Source organism: Palaemon carinicauda, chromosome 15 (genome assembly GCF_036898095.1).
Source record: "Palaemon carinicauda isolate YSFRI2023 chromosome 15, ASM3689809v2, whole genome shotgun sequence".
NCBI classification, from domain to species: domain Eukaryota; kingdom Metazoa; phylum Arthropoda; class Malacostraca; order Decapoda; family Palaemonidae; genus Palaemon; species Palaemon carinicauda.
Window position 1 is genome coordinate 57,037,590 of NC_090739.1, and position 20,570 is coordinate 57,058,159.

At 41.8% G+C, this 20,570-nt stretch overlaps 1 protein-coding gene across 1 annotated transcript in view; it reads left to right on the forward strand.

Annotated features, from left to right (window-relative positions):
- The window catches only part of fzy (cell division cycle 20 protein fzy), a 240,187-nt gene extending 222,258 nt beyond the window's left edge, over nucleotides 1-17,929 (forward strand). Inside the window, exon 9 of the mRNA XM_068388413.1 lies at nucleotides 17,087-17,929. Coding sequence (XP_068244514.1) covers nucleotides 17,087-17,265 — 179 coding nt within the window. The 3' untranslated portion in view covers nucleotides 17,266-17,929. The remainder of the gene's footprint in view (nucleotides 1-17,086) is intronic.
- Nucleotides 17,930-20,570: the final 2,641 nt, after the last annotated feature.

The window sequence follows — 20,570 nt, forward strand, 5'->3', positions numbered from 1 at the left end:
CGGTAATTTTAAGTTGAAAACGGAATCGCCGATGTCATTTTGGTCTTATGTTCCGGATTCGTTGACAGTTGTTTTTCCTCTTGGGGAGTTTTTACTCAGTTATACTAGTTTCTTGAGTCTTTTGTTCTACTTGTTGGCGTTTCTCAGTATTTTGACTGTTTAGGCTCTTGGCCATCGTGCTACAGGCATTAGAGACTTTTCAGGGCTAGGTATGTGCAGTTTTTTGAGCTCCCCTTTGCGAAGGGTGCGCTCATTTATTTGTATACAAGTTGGTTCGCTGGCTTTTTGTACTGCCAATTCTTTTAGTCAGGGATTTTTCTTTTGACTTGTCGCATTCAGGCCTAGCCTATCCTTCGACTGCGTATCATTGGTCCGCCATGCTACATTCGTTCGAGATTTCTCATGCTGGGTTACGGCAGTTCTATCGAGTTCCCCTTTGCGAAGGTTGAGCTCAAAATGTCAGTGCGCTGGCTGCTGTGTTCTGCTGTTTCCTAGCCTCTGGGAATTTGAGATCGAATAGCATTTCACTTTGTTTTATAACCCCATGTTGTTACCCACCTCTGCGGTTGGTCTTTCCGTTACTGACATCGACCCTAGTTTTATTTTATGATGCTGTGTTTTTGCAATTGTTTTCTTGAGGGACCTAGTTCCTTCGGGGTTCTGGCCCTCCAGAGCCGTCAGCATACCCCTTTATTAAAGAGTTGAGTTGTTAGACCGATGGCAGTGCCGGTACTTACGGCTTTGTCGTCTCGGTCGGCATTCGTAATCTTAGGCATACCAAAGCGATACGTCACTATTTACGGCGGTGTCGCTTATAGCGTCACAGCCTCTTTATAAGGCATTACGTTTCTGTGGAAATTATTGTCATTTGACTTTGCCGCCATACTTACTGACACTGTCGTTACTGGCGGCAGGTCTAACCCTGTATAGGGGAATGTTTTTATGCCTCTGCTTTGGGGAGAGCCCTGGGAGACGACAATGCCATTACCTAAGTGTGTCGTTACTAACGACAATATTTGTACCTTTATAGCATACATTTTTCCCTTTCTTGGAGACTGCCTTCTATAAGGTGAGCGCTCTATTATCTGTTGATGAGTTCAATTCCAGATTAACATAAAGACCTTCCTTCTGCTACTTGTGAGGTTTCTTAATGTAGGTCAGCCATGGAGGTCTCTTATGAAAGGTCTTCTGTGGCTAGGCTTAGAAATTACCACTACGTCTGGTTATTTGTTTCTAACAATTTATCCAGTTCCTTTTAAGGATGTGGATTGGATTTTTAATTTGTATCCTTACAAGTTGGATCCTTTGTAGGGATCTTTCTTGTAGGATTATGGGTTGAAATTTTAGTCATTTATTTGCTACGGCCAGTTGCTCAAATATCGATGCATTGATATTATATTCTTTTGGTTGGCGACTTTGTTGCCTCCTGACTAGCTTTTTCTCTGTGGAGATAGAGAAAATAGTGTTCTTTGTTGAGCATACTAGTTCCCCTGTTTAACCAAACATATATATTGTTGTTAAGGATGACATGTATCTTTTAACGGCTAATTTTTTCTAATCTAACGCCATCAACAGGGGTCTGGATATTTTGTTCTTTACCTCTTACTTTCTCACAAATTGCAATTACACACAATTTGGGGATTACTGTACTATTCCCTTTTTGTTGTCATCATAGAATGCTATTAATCCATTCTTTTCAGGTTGGTGATTCAAAGAGACCATTGTACTCATATTTTTTTTTTTTCGAAGGAGATGCACTGCAGGGTGCAGATTTGTGCCAGGACCGTGAGGTATCCCTGTGGTCATGTTACCTGCAGGACCTATGCTAAGTGCCAGAGGATGAAGGGTCCAGTCTCCTACTGGGACCCTCAGGACTGCAGTGTTTGCAAAGATTTGCATCACTCGGGATGGATATCTAAGGATATCCCTGATGAGGACCGGAGGTTCCTCCAGAGATATCTTCGTACCTGGGTCAGGGGATTTAAGAAGAATGCTGACCTGAAGGCTCCTTACCTTCCATCTACTGAGTGGAAGGATATACTTTTCCCTAAGGCGGTTCCGGACTCGGTATTGGGCTATTCCCAGCCTAGGCCCATACCAACCGTCCAGTTGCACGTGGATGAGGCTTTAAGTGCCATGAGCCTCAATCTGGACAATATGTCTATGGTTTCCTTTTTATCTCCAGGTAGAGAATCTGCTCTTCTGTCAACCGTAGAATCATATGACGAACCTCTCCCTCAGGTGGATGATTCTTATCTGCCTGAGTTGGATAATGATAGTGTGCCGTCTGTGAGACTCAATTTATTAACGTTGTTTCAACTGCCACCACTACAGCGGCTTCCATGTCTACAGTTACAACTACGTCTTCCGTGTCGGGTACAACTCTTGTTTTTGTTCCTCCTCCTTCCCCTGTTGAGCCGATGGAACCAAAACCACCTAAATTTCCAAGTACTGTACTTTGGCTGATACGTCCCCTTTAGTTAACATGAAGGCTTTCATGGAAGGGACTCAACAATATCAAAGAATGATGTTCAAAGACTTGCATGAGGAGATTCAGGCTTTGAAATCTCAGGAGGACCCAGGTAAGGCTAAGGTCTTGCTTTCTCATCTACCTTTTTGTACTCAACAGAATCCCTGGAGGTACGCGGGTCACGCGGTACTTTCAGAGGGTATCCTCCACATTGGAAAAGGGTTAGGCTCCAGGCCCATAGCCGATCTGGAATTTTATCCAGATATCGAGGCCTATCCTTTTTGCTACGTAAGGTTGGCTGAAGGTGTCCCATTGAGAGTCGACACTATCCCCAAAGAAACGATCCTTCTAGAACACACCAGAGCCCAACACATGGCCGTGAAGGAATTGAAGACAACAGTGTGTCTTAACACGCAACTAGGTGCCTTTGGTAAAAGGTTAGCCACATTTGTAGCTCCAGATACAATGGTTTTCCCTTTACTTCAAAGGATTTTTTAGCAGTAGAAAAGACCATCCAAGAAGGTAAATCTCTTCTGGTGTTGGAGGAATGTAGACCTGTGTCACTCGTTCTTCCACATGATGCTGACCATTGGATGGATGTTCAGTTTACCTTTTCGGAAGGTAAATTGGACAAGGATGTAGCCAGTCGACAATTTAACGAAAGATTGCCTAGGATTCCTGAACACCTCCTTAAAGCTGGATTGGAGGCTAGGGAAAGACTATCAGCCTTGATGTCTCTCCAATATTTTATTGAAATGATGATTGGGAATTTTACTGATGCCCCAGTTTTTTTCCCTCTTGGCTAAGACCTATTTGGCTACCTTTATGATGGATCTCTATGATTTCTTTCAGGCTTGAAGAGTCTGTAGGGAACATGTACTCGCTTCAGCTACTATACGTCATGAGCCGAAACGTCTCATTGACACTTGTATATGGGGTAAGGATCTTTTTCCCCAAAAGTTAGTGGAGGAGGTTTTGGATAAAGCTACAGCTGACAATAAGAGCCTTTTCCAGAGGTGGGGAATATCTCTTAAAGAGAAAATTCACTCCTGGGGTCGGAACCCAACCAAAGAGGATCTGCAAACCAACCTATCTCAGGTCGTTTGCTCCTTCTTCTACCAGTGCTCCTCAGAACATCTTTGCCGTTCCTCATCCGGTGACTTCACAGTCTCCGGCTTTCAATCCGGTGTATGAGCAGAGGTCGCCGTCCTTTCGATCCCCTAAGAGAGAAGAGGCGATAGAGGCAGCAGGTCAAGAAGTCATGGTCTTTGAGGCACCAGAGGAAGCAGAGGTGCACATCTTCAGCTCAAACAATGAGGATACTCTGGTAGGGAGAAGGCTGAAATTGTTCAAGGACCGGTGGGCGTTCAGTCCTTGGGCACAGAGCGTCATTTCCAACAGATTGGATTGGAAGTGGAAGAGACAGCCTCCAAAGATCAGATTTTTCCAGAAATCAACACCAACTGGAACAATATGTGCAAGACCTGTTAAAGAAGAGAGTTATCCGTTGCACAAGATCTATGAAATTTCAAGGTCGTCTGTTTTGCGTGCCAAAGAAAAATTCGATCATACCTCGAACTATTCTCGACTTGTCCTGTCTAAACCTGTTCGTTCAGTGCAACAAGTTCTGGATGCTGACTATTTCGCAGATACGGACCTTACTACCCCGGGAGGCTTACACCATCTCTATAAATCTTACCGACGCTTATTGGCATCTTCCGATAGATCGACGCTTCTCCCCCTACCTTGGTTTCAGCCTGGAGCGAAAGGCTTATGTATTCAGAGCTATTCGGGCTCAACATAGCTCCGAGAATTTTCACGAAGGTTATCGACGCAGTCATTCAACAGCTTCGGGAAAAAGACCTTCGAGTAGCGGCGTACCTGGATGACTGGCTAGTGTGGGCTCCCTCTGCACAGGAGTGCACAAAAGCAACCTCTCAAGTTGTCAAGTTTCTGTAGTCCCTAGGATTTCAGATCAACTTCAAGAAGTCGAGACTGGACCCAGCTCAGATTTTCCAGTGGCTGGAGATTCATTGGAACCTACAGTCTCATTCCCTGTCCATACCTCCTTCCAAGAGGAAAGGAATAGCAAAGTCAGTCTGGTCTCTAATCAAGTCGGGAAGGACCACCAGGCGATGCCAGGAAAGGGTTCTGGGCTCTTTACAATACGCCTCGGTAAGGAACCCTGTCCTCAAAGTACGGCTCAAGGATGCAAGCAGAGTTTGGAAGAGGAGAGCCTCCACAGCTCTCCGCGACCATCAGAAGAAGACCCCGGTGTTACTCCGAAGGCAACTTCATCCATGGTCTACTGCCAGAAGTCTTTAACAGGCAATACCGTTGCGCTTTCCTCCTCTGGTAGTGATTCTTCATACGGACGTCTCATTGGACAGTTGGAGAGGGGGGGGGGGGGATTCATACCCCATTCAAGAAAGTGCAAGGCGGTTGGTCTCAGAAATTCCAGCAATTCCACATAAATATTCTGGAGGCCATGGCAGTCTTCGTATCCCTCAAAAAGTTACACTTGAAGAAGAATATTCACATTTGTTTAGTCCTCGACAGGAAAGTAATAGTCCATTGTATCAACAGGCAAGGGTCAAGGTCTCCCCAAATAAATCATGTAATGTTTGCCATCTTTACGTTGGCTCAGAGGAAAGGGTGGCATCTGTCAGCATCCCACCTTCACGGAGTGCGGAATGTGATGGCGGACTCCCTATCTCGAACACACCTTCTAATGACGGGATGGTCTCTAGACGGAAAATCATTCTCTTTCGTGCAAGGGCAAGTCCCTGGTCTTCAAGTGGATCTGTTTGCAACGAGTCTCAACAAGAAACTTCCCTGCCATGTAGCACCAAATATGGATCTGGCAGCAGGGGGCATGGATGCAATGAACTTGGATTGGAATCAGTGGGAGAGGATTTACCTGTTTGCACCCTTCAATATTCTCAGGAAGGTTTTTAGTGTCCCTTCAAAGCTTGTACCGAGGTGTCCGTATGAAAAGTCATGGAAGGAGAAAGGTACTGCAGAGGGACATGTGTTGATAAACTCTTGGCAGTGGACCACAGCTTTCGCATTAAGACTTTGCTTTTGTGGCGAAGATCTCTCCAAGCATATGATGCCTTTGTTCTGGTGTCTTTTGAGTCTTGCCTTCAGGATTGGGTCAGTCACGGCAGCGAACTGCAGTGAACCTAAGACTCTTTAACTGTTGTCATCTGGTGAGTACTTTTGAACAAAGTAGGGACCTGACAGAGTTTGCGATTTCCTTTCTCTTGCCTTGCGGTAGAGATAGGGTGTGTGACTTTAGATTCCAGTGAAGCCCTAGTCACTGAAATTCTCAGCTGGAGACAGCCTGGACATTTTGAAGTTGATCTGAAAGCCCAGAGACTGTAGGAATTTCCTGACCTCTTGAGCTCTCCAAAGGCACTCTGGCTTTGTTGCTACCCAGACCAGCCAGTTGTCCAGATATACCATCACCTGGAGGCCCCGGTTCTGTAATTGTTGGACAGTGGCCTCGACTAACTTTGTGAAAATCCTTGGAGCTATATTGTGCCCAAAGGGCATAGTTCTGAATATGTAAGCCTTTCTTGCTAGTCTGAAACCAAGTTAGGGGGAGAAGTGCCGACCTTTCGGAAGAGGCCAATATGCGTCTGTAAGATTTATGGAGACGGTATAGACCCCCTTGGGTAGTAGGGTCTCTATTTGTGAGATAGTCAGCATCTGGAATTAGTTGTTCAGAATGAATTTGTTTAGTGGGGACAAGTCCAGAATAGTTCAATGACTGTTCGAATCTTTCTTGGGCACATAATAGCCCCCCTTGAAAGTTCATGGATTTTGTGCAACGAATGACTCCCTCCCCGAGAAGATCCTCCAAATATGGGGTTGTGGGTTGGAAGAACCTCTTGAACTGGGGTGGATTCTGTCTCCATTTCCAGCCTAGTCTATTTAAGACTATGCTGTGAGCCTGGGGATTGAACTCCATCGATCCCTGAACAGGTGAAATCATCCCCCCTACTGGAAGCTCCTCATTGTTGGTGTGAAGGACCAGCATCTTTAACTGCCTTGCCTTAACTTCTTCGGACTGTAGATTGATTGCCTTTTCCATACCTTCCCCTGCTACTAGTGCCCTTCTTTTGAGCCCTAGCAGGATGAAACGTGGTGGTGACACTCTCATTTGCTCTTGGGTTGAGGTCCTTCAGTAGGGGTAAATTTTCGTTTAGGAGACATACCCGACTTGTCTTACAAGGCTCATATTCTCCTGAGCCGCATTGTCCATGACTTCCTTAACCAATTTCTCGGGGAAGAGGTCTTACCCCCAGATATTGGAGTCGATTTGTTTTTTAGATTCATGCCTGATCATAGCAGTGGCTAGGACGTGTTCTCTACATGCTCTCCTGGCTAGGAAAAAAGCATGGAGATCTCTATGAAACATGGTTAGGCGAGTCTTCGCCCAGACAGGGAAGAGATCAGATTTGGAATAGTTTCCAATAAGCATCTCTTGATAGAATTGGAAGGATAAAGAGGCAGATAGTCTCTCTTTGGCTTCCAATTTTTCCCTTAATAGGGATTCGGGAATGCTAGGCAGTTTCTCATCAAACTGCTTACCTCCGATGTTTTTATCTAGTTTTCCAACAGTAAAGGTATGCAGGACATCCTCCCAACTGTACAAATCAAAAGGAAGGGCTAGGGAGACAGGTTTGCACTCCTCTAGCATTGGGAATGGTCTACTCTCCACTACTGTTTTCTTTACAGCCTCTAAGCTTTTAGAGGCGAAAGGGAAGACAGTATCCTTGGGGGCTTCAAAGGTGGCCCGCTTCCTTCCAAAGGCAGAAAGTTGGGTATTAGTGATTTCTACCGTCTTCAGCTCCTTAACCAAAAGAGACTGAGCCTTGCTATGGTCCAGGATGATAGTTTTCTTAGGGATCGTATCATCCCTAATGGATGCTTCCGAGTTAAGCCTTACGTAGCAGTAAGGATAACTATCGATCGGTGGGAAGAATTCCAAGTGCGAGACTAGCTTGTAAACCAAACGCTCTCCAATGTAGAGATACCCTTCACTTATGGCCATATGCTCATCATAACGCCAAGGGTTTATAACTGTGCATTCTGGTAGGCTCAAAGCTGGTGGAGCCTTAAAAGCAGGTGCCTTTTGTAAAGCTTCTATCCTCGCTATGAGGTCCGCTTGAGAATGTTCATGTTGGGTAGTTAGGTTTTCCATGAAAGTTTTCATGGACGCCATAAGTTCCAAGTTACTAGGGAACGAAGGTTTGTCTAACGTAGGAACAGGGGTGGAGGTGGAAGCCGGGGCTTGAGCAGCAGGGATGGGGGAACAAACTGAAGAGGCATTGGAAACTGTACTCACCCGATGTACATCCAATGACTTCATAGGCTTCCGTGGTCAGAAGGATCCTCTCCCCCTCTGACGATGCAGAAGTTGTCGACATGTTGTCGGCATCCAGGCTCATGACTTGCAGAGCATCCCGAACTTCATCATCTGCATGATCTGCTGGTACCGGCGGGAGTTGAACGGTCGGTAACTGGTGACCAAACACAGAGGTCACCTCAGCCTTGGGAAAGAGAAGATCCTTCAGTTCCAGAGAAGGAAAATAAGGGGCACCATGTTGAGAGCTCCTCTTACCCATGCAAACCAAACGCAGAAGTCACCTCAGCCTTGGGAAAGAGAAGATCCTTCTGTCCCAGAGAAGGAACATAAGGGGCACCATGATGAGAGCTCCTCTGGGAGCCTCTTACCCAATAATGGAGTGTCTTCCGACTCCGTTCTTGTACTGTACATCCAAGGAGACATCAGTGGCATAGAAGCCAGTGCAAAGGAGATCCGTGCAAACCTGACAGTTATTAGGTTCACAGATTGCAACGGATCTCTTGGAAACATGGCCATCCACGCAGATCCTGTGGCCACAGGACAACTTGACCCATCTGGTACAGGTGACCGTTGAACACTCCATATCATCAGCAACCTGTAAAGAAGAAAAAATGAAATAAATACACATCATTAAAAATTATATCTCCTTAAATTTAAGTAAACTTAAGAAATGTATGTTTAAGATAAAACCTAGCCTAAATAAACTTGCCGCCTAAATATGGCTAATGATTGATAATAATCAAGACGCATGCCAAACAGCTCATAAATCAATGAAGATTTATGAAGCAAACTCTTTGACAGTGCAGTAGGAATATGGAGGAAAGGTTCACATCAAAGGGACACTAGAACCTCCAAATATTGGAACAACCTAAGAAAGCAAGTTCACTCATCATACTGTCTAGACCAGCAACAGCTGCCCCCGAAGCGACAGCAGCTGGGTTAAGGCGGCAACTATTTCTAGTAGCCAAGATAAAGACTGACCTGTCAATACCCCAGACATGTCGACACAAAAGGCAGAGGCGTTGTAAAGTTGACAAGGAGAGCGTGAACAATCCCATAGGGAATGGTCCACACTCAGAGGAAGTACAGAAATGAAAGACAGCCAAAAAGAAAACATGCCTAGACCTGATCATTATCATTAACATATGAAGAGTGGCTTTAGCCCGTAAGATGATAAGAGCCGTTACAAGACGGCCAGGACGCTAAGAATTGGAAATTCAAAGGATGTCTTGACAACCAGACAGGATCCGACCAACCAACTCAAAAGGACAATGTTCCGCAGATATGGGAGAGGATAGGAAAGAGCAGATGACTAGTCTAAGGCTGCAGCTAAGGTCGCAGAGGGATTGACCCATAGCCAACAACACAGCCAGTGCTAGAAGAACTTGAGCTGACAAGACCGGAAGCGGAGACAGAAGGCAACACTTCTGCCAAGATAGGCTAACCTGACAAGGGAGTCAAGACTCCGTAGCAAGAGGGACATAGCACAGGAAGGGAAGCTGCAGACACAGAACAGGCAACTGCCAAAGCAGCAGAGGAGGATAGGAGGACCCCAAAGGGTACAAACTCTACGCCTAGATAGGGTTAATCCATAGTGAGAACTGTGCAGGCAAGCCTAGCCTACCTAGCGAGTAAGGGAAAACTCAAAAGCTAGGGTAAGATGACTAGACAAGCGGAACATAGTTTCCATTACAGTCAAGTTAGGGCCTAACTGGGAAGGGGAATGGGCAGCAGAGAGATTTAGTCCTGAGAAGGAAAAAATCTCATCCACCTAGTGACAGGTAGGCACAGGGGAAGGCCCTAAAAGGGTGGTGATGGGAGACTCGGAAATTGGTGAGGCGGCATGACAGGAAGGCCTCACTTCCATATTAGAACAGGAATAGTGTTCTAAGGGTCTGAAGTGATAGGGCACAGAGGAAAAGTCCTCACAACCAGCCATAGCCTACCAAAAACTAGGAGGGAAGCCCAAGAATGGGTAAGGCGGCACAAGGTGGTCTACCTGTCAGCGTTAGAAAGGGGGGGTTAGTAATGCGTTTCGATGGGTAAAACCTCTAAATGAGAGAATGCCTTGATGAAGTCATTGAGCTTCAGCACGGCAATTCATTCCCGTGCTGAAATTTGGTGACGGGCAAGAGGGCTCTCGAACTTGGGCTCTTGAAACAACAGACCTCCATCCCCTGGATACGCTGAATCTTCCCTGGCACTGTTGATGACCCCTGGCAAGTCTATTAAGGAAAATTCTTTTGACCTCGGAACTGGAAAGGACCATTCTACTGATATTCCAAAATTCAGTAATTTGGGTAACACGAGGAAACTTTGGATCCTTCATATTACCCAAATTCCAATACAGCTATGGCTGTATAAAAGAAATAAGGATGAAACTTGATGATAAATGGGATTCATGGATATCTTACAGTAGTCACGATGATGCATTTAAAGCAATAAGTAACATGAATAATATTAAAATTAATAACTTGAATGTAGCGGCTCCTCTCTGTGATAAGGTACCAAAGGATTTAGGTGTATATAGGCCTGCCGACTGGTTGGAAAAAGACGCTAATTTAGTTATGCATTCCCAGAGAACGCCAAAACCACCAATGTGGCTTGTAGCTGAATCAAATGGGGTTACAGGGAATTATTTTAAAATATGCAAATTAATTCAGAAAAAAAGTAGGAACTATTGCACCGGGAGATAAATCTCGTTTTGGAAAAAATAGTTAACTTATCCATGCCAAATCAAGCACACAATCTGTAATACTGTACTGTCCAACCTAAATACAACTAACGACGATATTAAGTTAGATGTCAAACCCCACCTAAATATTAGTTATGAAAGGGGAGTAGTTTTTAACAGAGATCTGTTTGAATTTACAGAGGAGGAGATACTGGCCATGTGTCCAGTAAATGTATGGAAAGTGCATAAGATTCCTGGAACATCAATGATTATACTTACTTTCCAGGATGCTGATGTACCTTTCCATACCTGTATTACTATTGAAAACGGAATAATTAAAGTACGACCATTCAATGCAGAAGCCACTGCAGTGTTTTAATTGTTTTAAATTTGGACACCCGTCTAAGGTTTGCAAAAATGAGAAAATATGTGGTATTTGCTCCAAATCTTACCATGGAGAATATGCACTTGGAGAGAGGTGTTCGAATTGCAACTTGAATCATAAATCCACAGACAAGAGCTGCTAGCTTTATAAGTTGGAAGAAGCTGCCCTTAACAAATCTAGTGTGGAACATATAAGTGTGGGACATGCCAAAAGACTATTAAACAAATCAAATAGCTATGCTAAGGCATTAAAATTGAACCCACCTAGTACTGCCAATAGCTCTAGAAAAAGAAATATACCCTGTGATGAAATGTCAAATGACGAGGTAAGCATATTACCTCCTGAGGCTTTACCATGGTGTATTAACACTATGGCATTGCCCATTTCTGTACAGCCTTCGTCCCCCCATTACAAAAACTAGCACAAACCTCTTTCATGCCATATCCTTGCCTGATTTGATGGAGGTTCCACAAAAAAAAAAAAAAACTTACCTGATGCACCTGTAGTGGGAAAGGTGCAAAAACCCAGAATCCCACCATATAATAATCATAAAAGAGTGAGACCTCCATCTCTCTCACCCCCCTCCATTAGAAACAAAGTTATGACATCAAATAAATTTGATGTTTTGTCTGTTGATGTTACTAACGAACCAGAAGATAAGCTGAATAAATCAGAAATTCAAGTTGAGGTCCACCATCTGCCTCAACAAATAGATCAAAAGGATACAAAGAAAAACACAAACAAAAAAACCAATATATCAAGACCATCTCTGAAGAAACCTACAGGTAATAATATTAGATTAAAAACTGCCAATGGGAAGAACTCATCCAAGATGTCTTCCAGAAATAATCCATAGTTTTCTCCTCCATTTTACAATGGAATTGCCAGGGTTTAAGGGCCAAATATGAAGAACTTGAGATCCTAATTCATGAACATTCACCCATAATTGTATGTACAGGAAAGTAAGCTTGATGCTAACACTCCTAGTCCTTGAGAGTATGTTAGCTATAGAACACCATATAATCAACAAGCAGGGAGCCATGGCGGAAGTCTCATGTACGTTTGCTGAGATGTTCCCCAAATACCTTTGTCTATTCGTACACCCCTGCAGGCAGTGGTTGTACAAATTGATATAGGGAGGAAATATACAATATGCTCTCTCTACTTACCTCCAAATGATAATATTTTATACTTACCTCCAAATGATAATAGTATTTTATATGATGATTTAGTAGAGGTCATTCAACAACTCCCTCAACCTTTTCTCTTTCTGGGAGATATGAATGGTAGACATCCTTTATGGGGTGATGTTCTAGCAAACACAAGGGGCAATATTATCTCATCATTTGGGGAGAATGAGGATGTCGGACTCCTTAATACAGGAGACCCCACGCACTTCGATGTTCAGACAGGTACGTTGTCATGTATTGACCTTTCAATTGCAAGCTCTAACTGTCTCCTTGATTTTTATTGGAGGACATTAGATGAATGGCATACCAATCATTATAAACACCAACAATGGTCCACCTTTGCAAAGATCTCCCCGATGGAATCTTGATAAGGTGGACTGGGATAGATTTCGTGAGCTAAATGAAATTGAAGGAACTGCAGAACAGTTTGAAAATATTGATGATGCCTTAGACTTACTGAATGGAACCCTTCATACAGCAGGAGTCAATTCAATTCCCAAAACAACAGGGTTATTCAAACGACGACCAGGCCCCTGGTGGTCTTCAGAACTAACTGCCCTGCACAGAGCCACAAGGTCTTTAACTCGACTGCGCAGACACCGCACTGAGGGCAATTTGATTATATACAATAAATGTAGAGCACAGTTCCGTCGTGCCATGAAGGAAGCTAGGCGCCAGTCATGGGTGTGTTTGGTTTCCTCCATTAATAGCAGAACACCACCGTCTGCTGTGTGGAGGAAAATATAAAAGATTGCTGGCAAATTTACCCCGAACCCACCACCACCAGTGTTGAAGGTGAACGGTCAGTATGTGACTGAAGCAAATGATGTCAGCAATGCCCTGGCAGACCATTTTTCAAATGTTTCATGCAAGTGTAAAGGAGCTCCTGGTCACCTTTATAGTAGCAACGAAGAAAAGAAAATTTTAAATTTTGTAACAAGAAGGGAAGAGTCATATAATTTTACTTTTACTGAAAGAGAACTTGATTCTGCTCTTAATAATTGTAACGATACAGCCCCTGGACCCGATGGAATTCCATATGCAATGATTAAACATGTACATTTTAATACAAAGTTATTTATTTAAAGCATTAATAGAATATGGCATGATCATAGTTATCCAAGTGTTTGGAAACTAGCCATTATTTTAGCCTTTTTAAAACCTGGTAAGGACAAGTTTTTAGTAGCAAACTACCAGCCTATTGCATTGACATCTTGTTTATGTAAAATCTTGGAGAAGATGGTCAATGCAAGGTTGATTAGGTACCTTGAAAAGAAGGGCATTTTATCACCGATTCAATGTGGATTCAGAAAAATGCACTCAATGACTGATAGTGTTGATACGACTTAAGTCCTCTATTTGTGAAGCCTTTGCTTCCAAACAGCACCATGTGACAGTTTTTTTTTTTTACCTTGAAAAGGTATATGATACCACATGGAGAGATACAGTATACTTGAAATAATTCATGAATTAGGAATAAGAGGAGAGCTACTATTTATTGTTATTTCTTTCTCGTAGAATTTTTCAAGTTAGAGTGGGGGAAGGAGAAGTTCCTCAGGTTAGTGTGCTGAGTGTAACCCTGTTTGCACTAGCAATTAATGGGATATCCTCAGTTATTCCCCGGGATGTTCTCTCATTTGCTGGAACTAGAATGGCAATGGTTGAGAGAAAACTTCAACTCTCAATTGACAAAATTTCTCAGTGGGCCGATATGAATGGATTTAAGTTCTCGACAAGTAAAACTACTATTGTCCATTTCTGTCGTATCTGGGGAGTACATCCAGACCTGGATATATACATTTAAGGTCCAACGTATCCCATGTGTAAGTGAAGCTAAATATTTAGGTTTGATATTTGATTGTAGGCTTATGTGGGTGTCTCGCTTAAAAGCATTAAAAGCTAAATGTCATGAGGCTCTGATTCTTTTAAAAGTATTGTCCCATACATCATGAGTGGCAGACCGGAATACTATTTTAAAATTGTACAAGACCTTGATTTTTTTTTCCAAAATTAGTAATGGATGTGAAATATACTCTTCAGCCACCCCAAGCTGATTAAAGATGTTAGATTCAATAAATCATGTTGGTATTAGATTGTCCACAGGAGTGTTTAAAACTTCGCCTATTACAAGTCTCCTTGTTGATTCTGGAGAATTACCTCTAGACCTTTACTGAAAGTCTTCTATTGTTCGGTATTGGTTTAGGTTGCAAAGCCTCTCTAACTCTTTAGCCTTTCAGACTGCAAGCCTTGCAAGACACACATACTTTGAGTTGCACCCCAAATCTCCTCAACCTTATGGCTTTCAGGTGAAACAATTATTATTAAACAGTCTAAATATAGTTAGAGTTAAGGTGCTTTCATTTAAGGTATCATCAATGTCTCCATGGAAATTACCAGAGGTATCTTTTTGTAAATATTTTATTGGAGTTAAGAAGAATATGACTGACTTGGAGACCTGGTCTCTTTTTATGGAACTTGTTGCAGAACATAGGGGATCGGCGTTTATATATACTGATGGCTCCAAATCTGATGCTGGCGTTGGATTTGGAGTACATAATGATTTTAATTGTAGAGGTGCACTTCCTCTAACAGCATCCATATTTACTGCGGAACTGTATGGCATATTAACCGCTATTGAGAAAATAGCATTGGAGAAGGAGGGTAATTTTGCCATTTTTAGTGATGCAAGGAGTGTCCTTCAAGCTTTAGAAGTTTTTAATTGTAGTAACCCTCTAGTTTTAAAGATTTTAGAATGGCTTTTTATTATTGGTCGGAGAGGTATAGTGGTTCAATTTTGTTGGGTTCCAGCACATGTAGGAGTGTCTGGGAAAGAGAAGGCAGATTTACTGGTGAAGAATGCGGCATCCGAGTTGCTACCAAGAAGGTATCCTATTCCCTTTAATGATTTCCTACATAACATCAAGAAATTGTTTTGTAATAATTGGCAACAGCACTGGGATAGTCTAGATGGCAATAAGATGAGAGAGGTAACAAATGTCATATCTCCTTGGAGATATAACATGATGCCCCGAAAGTGGGAGACATCTCTTTGTCGTCTCTGCATTAGTCACACACGGTTAACACATGAGTTTCTTATGAAGTGCCAACAGCAACTGTATTGCAACGACTGTTTGGTACCTTTAACAGTGAGGCATTTGTTGACCGAATGCCCCAATTATAATAACTTAAAAAATTATTCTGTTTGAGGCTCGAGGTGAGGATGGCAGGTTCATCCTGGCCAAGATCCTTGGACATATGTCGTACAATGCTAGTGGCATTTTTAAATTGATATCAGAAGCAGGTCTTCTTAATGCTATTTAACTTTTATAACATTTATTTTTAGTAGCATTTTTAAATTTATATCAGAAGCAGGTGTTCTTAATGCTATTTAACTTTTATAACATATTTACTTCTCTGGTTGTAATTGAATATTCTTTTAATCTTTATTTATAATAAACAATATCGGCGTCAATGATTGATGTCAGGATGCCAGAGGACTTCAAATCAATCAATCAATGGGTAAACAAGAAGTAGACACAGGGAATAAGTTCCCAAGACCTGTGCTACCTCGCCAGACATATAGGCGAAGTGGAAAGTGAAAACAGTCACCCTAGGACAACTGTAAATCACTATCCATCCCCCAGAGGACTCCAGGACCGCAGCTTCCTGTTGTGACGAGTCGACAGCATGGGAGGATGGGCAGCTTCACAAAACCAGTAAGGTTAGCTGAAAGAAAGGGACGGTGCACAAGTGGATTTACCGGGCGTGGCCGCCAGCCAGGGTGGAGCTAGCCTTTAATGCTGATAAAAAACACGTAACACCATAAAAAGGGGTGGGATACATATAATCATACCACACTGTAAAAGAATTAAGTAAAACATATTCCTACAATAATATGACTAAATAACTAAGCATTTCTGAGCTGTTTGGAAACATGATGCAATAGCGCCAGCCACAGACAATGAAAATGATGCAAATCAAATAAAAAAACTGGGTAGAGATGCAAAATTCTCCAACACACAAGAAAAGGGTATTGAACTTGGTTGATGAGGAAGAAGCTGAAGCATCCATGATTGCTAAAACACTCAAAAAGCTGAGAAAACAGGCAAAAAAACTCCAAGCGACCATCAAAGATGGCACTGCAAAAGGGATGGTTCAACAGGAAACGTGTTAGTTGTAGCACATTGAAATCGGGAGTTGTAATGGCTCTCTCCCCCATGTATTCCTACCCTATCCCTTATCCTTCGAAACAAGGTTAACTCTATTAGGGGAAGGATAACCATGACTTGTTATTAATACGTCCCTGTTACATGCACGATATCTCTCTGGATATTCGCTCTGGAGGTTATAACTCCGTTAATACCTCTAAGGTAAAATTTCTCTGGTATATCACTCATAGAAATATCCCACGTAGAAGTTTCCACTGAGGAACTTTCATCAGTACAACATGGCTTGAGCCCGAAAACAGGAGTATGGTTTTTATGACGAATAGGACCAAATCACACATTCTTAAAATAATTTGCATTTTTCCTAACTATATAATTCTGAGTCCTTAATCCAACTTCCTTCTCAACCACCCATCCCTCTCAGTCTTGGGAGGAAAGGTCAGAAGTGAATCGCTCTGACTGGGAGAGGGGCCGCTTTCCTCGCCTCGCACCCTTCCCAGCTGAATAATGTTTCGTTATCCAAGATTTAATGTTTGTCTCCAGCTTGTGCTGAATCAATCTCCCTAATTAAAGGACTCTGGTTGGTATGGCTAAGAAAAATACAAATTACTTGAAAAATTGGTGATAATTTTTTATTTATTTTTCATTTTTGACAACTAATGCATTTTATGGCTTCAGTTTTCCCTGTCATCATCTAATTAAATCTTTCAAGATGGCCATATCAAGGTCTTGGTACTATAAGTCACTTGTCAAATTATGTCCTAGATAATTATTTTGAGCTGTTCAGGAGGAAATTTTTAATTTCTTTCCTTTATTATACGCAGGTCATACTGGTCGTGTTTTAGAACTGTGCGTGTCACCAGACGGTCAGATGGTGGTTAGTGCAGCAGCAGATGAAACCATTCGTATGTGGAAATGTTGGGCTGTTGATAAAAAGGAGAAGAAAAAGTCAGATTCTAAGGGTAGTCATCCAATATCTGTTCTTGGTCGTACTATTCGTTAATTTACAGTATGCATTTAAAATTCTCTTGGTGGGAAGCTTGATAGGTTTCATGTAATTTTCATTATTTTTAACAGTAGCATAAGGATTACCGTAAATCAGTTGCTAATATCCACATACATACAGTATATATGCTGGTGGACAGTCCATTATAGTATATTTGAGAAGTTTCAGAAATCTAATACAGTACTGTATATTGTATTCTTGCAAAATTACAGAATCATATCCTTTTAATAGCTTCTTTGCAGTTATTGTATAAGTGACGACACATATCCTTAATGCTCAATCACGCTTGGTTTGTATATACAATTCATTGTACTGTATATACATGATTTTTAAACAGCATTCTCTTTCAGTTTCAAATATTTTTTATAAAGGTTAGGTATTTTGTAGATATCCATTTTATTAGAAATTTAGATAAATAGTTGACTGAATATGACAATTTGTCTATTTTGGGACATGAACTTCCAGTGTTCAAAAGTATATTTAGGCCATTAAAATCAAATCCTTGTAAATGAATTTTTTAATTTGTAGCTTTTATTCCTTATCCAGGTAAGATAATCCAAACATGAACTGAAATATTTTAGATGATCAAATAAGATGTTGTATTTTGATTAATTTAATCTTGGGTTTATCTTTCTTCTTTTGTAATAAAGATTTCAACTATGAAGTGTGTTGTTTCCTTTTTGTTGATAATTTAGAGTTGTATAGAATACACTGAGTTATTTATATAAGTAGGTAAATACTTATGCCAAAATGTATATCATGGAAATGAACTACGCCATATCCTTACTAGTGCAAGTGTTATAAAGGAAAGAAAACAGGAATAATAAACTAAGATATATTCATTCTTACGAAACTCCAATAATGTTCATATTACTGCTTCTCAAGCAGCTCAGTGTAATTGGTGTTTACCCGTATTTTTTTTTTTTTTTTTTTTTTTTTTTTTTTTTAACTCCTCCCATTTTCAAGACCATCAATAAATGCATGCTCTTAGGTAAGGAAGGAGCATTCTAGCAGTTAGTGGTAACTGACACACCAGTATCTTTCTCTTTAATTTCTCAGTTGTTAGCTTATCACTGTGCATTAAGATGTCCTCCCGAGGGTTTCGTTAGCAATTAATGCTGGGAGTATGCACAGGAATCGTTTCTAGGGGATCATGATCCACATTCCCTTTGTATATTGTATTGGGGGCAATACTCAGATTTAGACCATAATGAAGATTATGTTTCCCTCACGGAACCACTAATGGAAAAGTCCATTTCAATGGTTGCCAATTAAGTTAACAGATTCAAAAACTAAGGAAACTTGCTGTTAGTTCAGAAGAAAAGCCAGGAAAGACTAGGCGATAATGACTCGCCTTCACCTTTAAACAGTTCACTTAATCAGCCAACTGTCGATAGCAAAGAGCTTCATAAGCTCTTGACATCACTAGCTTCCTATGAATCATCTCGTAAAAGTGGTAATTCTGCCATTGCCAAACCTAACCTAATACCCTCCCGAAGTTGAGTCTAGTACAGTATTTCTATCAGTAATGTTTCTGAGAGTTCACTGCGCAGTACAGATTCAAAAGCCTCTCACAAAGCCACAAATTCTTCAATTACTATAAACCCTTGCAAGCTGCAATACTAGTCGCTCTATAAGACAACTAAATTGTGAGGCAGAAGATGGAGTGGGTAGACTGATCTTTATATCACTCCACTCAGTAGAGTAAGTGCTCCTAAACCACCTCGCATTGCAGTACAATATTTAGTGGATGGTTTGACATTTCTTATGATTCCCTTAAATCCTTATTTGACAAAGTGAATGAAGTTTCAACTAGAAAGTCTATTGTTTTCATCGTGTTTCAGTCGACTGTACGCTTTTTGCTCGCAAGCTCCACCGACAGCTCATCATGGGTTAACTTTAGCAAAGTAAATGTAGGCAAACAAGTCCTTTGTGCACTTTCACAGCAGCCCTGTATATTATGGTAGACAAACTGGAAAAATCAGCTGATTCACACTTGGCTTAAGCAGTTGAGGCTGTGATAGAGTTAAAGTTACATAGGCTATGCCTTTCATACAAAACCCTTTTTTGGGCTCAGCCATGTCGTCCTGATGGAAGGTTCCTTTCGGCAGCTTTCTAAGGGATATTTAGCTACAGTGATACTCCCAGAGAATTGACCATAGGTCTCCAGAATTCTGACTCCTGGTGCTAGTATCCTTAAGAAAATTCTTAAGGATATCGCATAATATCAGGGGACGTATTTCTTGATACGACACATGGCAATCTTCACCCTAAATAAGAGTTTTTGCTCTGAGGGGGAAGAGTGGCGAAAATGAAGGGGAGCCATTATCAAGGTTACCCAGTGGATCCCCTTCCCGTACTACTACAGGGCCATGCATGGCAACTCATTCCTTTTATAGTAGCGAATCAAGCACGGTGTATCTCCCGCTTGCTCTCTGTGTTTTGTTACTATTCCTGGATTTATCATGAATTCTCCACCATCTTCATCCCCTGGAAAGTAGAGTATTTAATCTTTCCTATGTACAATTTTTAGCTCCCTTCTCACAGTTAAATTAGCATGATTTAGATAGGTTTATCGGAGCATAACCATTCACCGGAGGCGCCATTATGGACGCTGTCGTACGCCATAAATGCTTTATTTAGTCAGTAGTACGACGTTCCCGGTATTTAGCTTTAATGAATTATAGTTATTTAGGCAAATTATAATAGTGAAGATAAGATCATGCACGTACATTTCCTCTTCTGTGAAATGTTTCGATCGTATACGATAGGGTCTCGGTGACGTAGCGTAGCCGAGATCCAGACTAGCGTTGGGTTAGCCTAATGCGTTTTAGTATGCTTTCGTACATTATCCCCGTTTACCCTCTTGTATCGTTTTATCAATTCAGTCGGAGATAGCATATCTCCTAGAATTACTAGTATAATTCGATACTTGTCTCTTTTAGAGATTTAAGGGTAAACCCTACCTTCCCTCTGAGTGCCGCCATTAGGGGACAACCCTATCTCGGTCTTGCCATAGAGTAGTGTACTCCGGCTTGACTAGGCTAGTGTTTCTGTCTTTCCTCTTTGCCAGTGAGTATCCCAGCTTTGATTACGACAGTAACTCAGAGTATTCAGTCTTGTTGTCGGCAACTCTACTGACGGGGGACTAGTCATTCCCCTGCCAGTTGACAATTGTAGGCATAGGAAGCCCGGCTTCCCTAGCCCACAACCGAAAATGGTAGTCAGTTGCCGCCACCTTGTCCCTTGTGGTCTAGAAGACATGTCTTATATCTGGCAAGGTCTTAGGCTGAGGAATCGTT